The sequence below is a fragment of the Pollachius pollachius genome, assembly GCF_949987615.1.
Source record: "Pollachius pollachius genome assembly, chromosome: 15".
Taxonomy (NCBI): domain Eukaryota; kingdom Metazoa; phylum Chordata; class Actinopteri; order Gadiformes; family Gadidae; genus Pollachius; species Pollachius pollachius.
Genome location: NC_136948.1, coordinates 13,211,331 through 13,212,800, shown reverse-complemented (window position 1 = coordinate 13,212,800; position 1,470 = coordinate 13,211,331). Strand labels below are relative to the sequence as shown.

At 46.8% G+C, this 1,470-nt stretch overlaps 1 protein-coding gene across 1 annotated transcript; it reads left to right on the top strand.

Annotated features, from left to right (window-relative positions):
* On the top strand, positions 1-1,470 carry LOC307087294 (glutathione-specific gamma-glutamylcyclotransferase 1-like; the record flags this gene model as incomplete). The annotated part of the gene is made up of 3 exons (XM_079752816.1): positions 1-171; positions 744-779; positions 1,084-1,470. The coding sequence occupies 3 exons, from the start codon at positions 1-3 to the stop codon at positions 1,468-1,470; spliced, it is 594 nt and encodes a 197-aa protein (XP_079608942.1).

Sequence of the window (1,470 nt, the reverse complement as noted above, 5' to 3'; positions counted from 1 at the left end):
ATGAAACCCAAGGACATCATTCAGGAGAAAGGTAGCATATGGATATTTGGCTATGGTTCCTTGGTCTGGAAGCCTGATTTTAAATACAAGAGGAGCCAAATTGGTTTCGTCGAAGGATATAAGAGACGCTTCTGGCATGGGGATGATTTTTATCGTGGAGACAAAGAGAAGGTATGTGCTGTGCAAGGGCGTAGGAACCGGGGGGGACGGAGGGGACGTGTCCCCTCCAATATTGGAGACAGGCGTATTTGTCCCACCTAAAAATTATACCGGGGGAGAAAAATATTTTATTTTATTTTGAAAGCGCAACACAGCGTCTTGTCACCGCTTCTTATTCTAAAAAACTGGATGATTGAGCGTGCAATTAAATGATTGATTTGATATTTATCAGTTCATTACTGCCATTCAAAATGTGTTTTCCTTTACATTCACAAATGTATCCTTTTTCGTAGAATAAAATATATTTGTGAATTTTTTCAGTGTAGTTAATTTATGACATATTTCTGTTCTAACCATTAACGGATCTGTCAGGTTTAAAATATGTGTCCCCCCAATGTTAAACTCATTCCTACGCCCCTGGTGCTGTGGACAGTTGTTTTGTTTAAAGGCGCTGCAAACATGTAATTCCGTTACATTATGTTGCAACTGTTTTTGTTACAAAAGTGTTGCCTATGCAACATTGTGCATTAATGCACGGTGCTTAGTATGCGTGACTGACAGTGTTTCTGCCATTCTTTCCACAGCCTGGAAGAGTTGTTACACTAGTGCCAGATCACGAGGTAAGTGTGTCTTTGTAATTCAAACGTTTATTACTATATTATCTGGCGTTCATGGAGGGCATCTTTATTGTTGTATAGGGAGGTTCAGTCAGTTGCAATGTAGCGGTCAGGTGATCTGCAGGTGTCTCCCTGATTCACCAACCGTAACTCATGAATGAGTACATCAGTGGGAAAATGCAAATGTCCATGTCCTCTACTTACCTGGAAGCATTCCCGAACTTGACTTCATGAATTATAGATTTCTTGAATTATTGAAAACTTGGCAGTTGGAATCTTAACCGTAATATTTCCTCCCCCTCCGCAGGCCTGTACCTGGGGCGTGGCCTACGAGGTGGCAGACGCGCAGGTGGAGGAGTCCCTGCAGTACCTGGACTTCAGGGAGACCGTGGGTGGGGGCTACGTTCTGGAGCTGTGCGAGTTCACGGCCAGGGAGGGAAAAGTGCAGCAGCAGCAGCCCACCAACGACAAGCTGCTGGCCCTGGTGTACATCGCCACCTCGGACAACCCCATCTACCTGGGCCCCGCCCCCGACAGTGAGATCGCGGCGCAGATCGTCGTCTGCAGGGGTTCCGTCGGGCTCAACATGGAGTACCTGCTCCGCCTCGCACAGTTCATGAGGTGCTGCTGCCCGGACGTGGACGATGAGCACCTCTTCTCCATAGAGGCCGCCGCCCTGGCCCTGGTTCTGTAA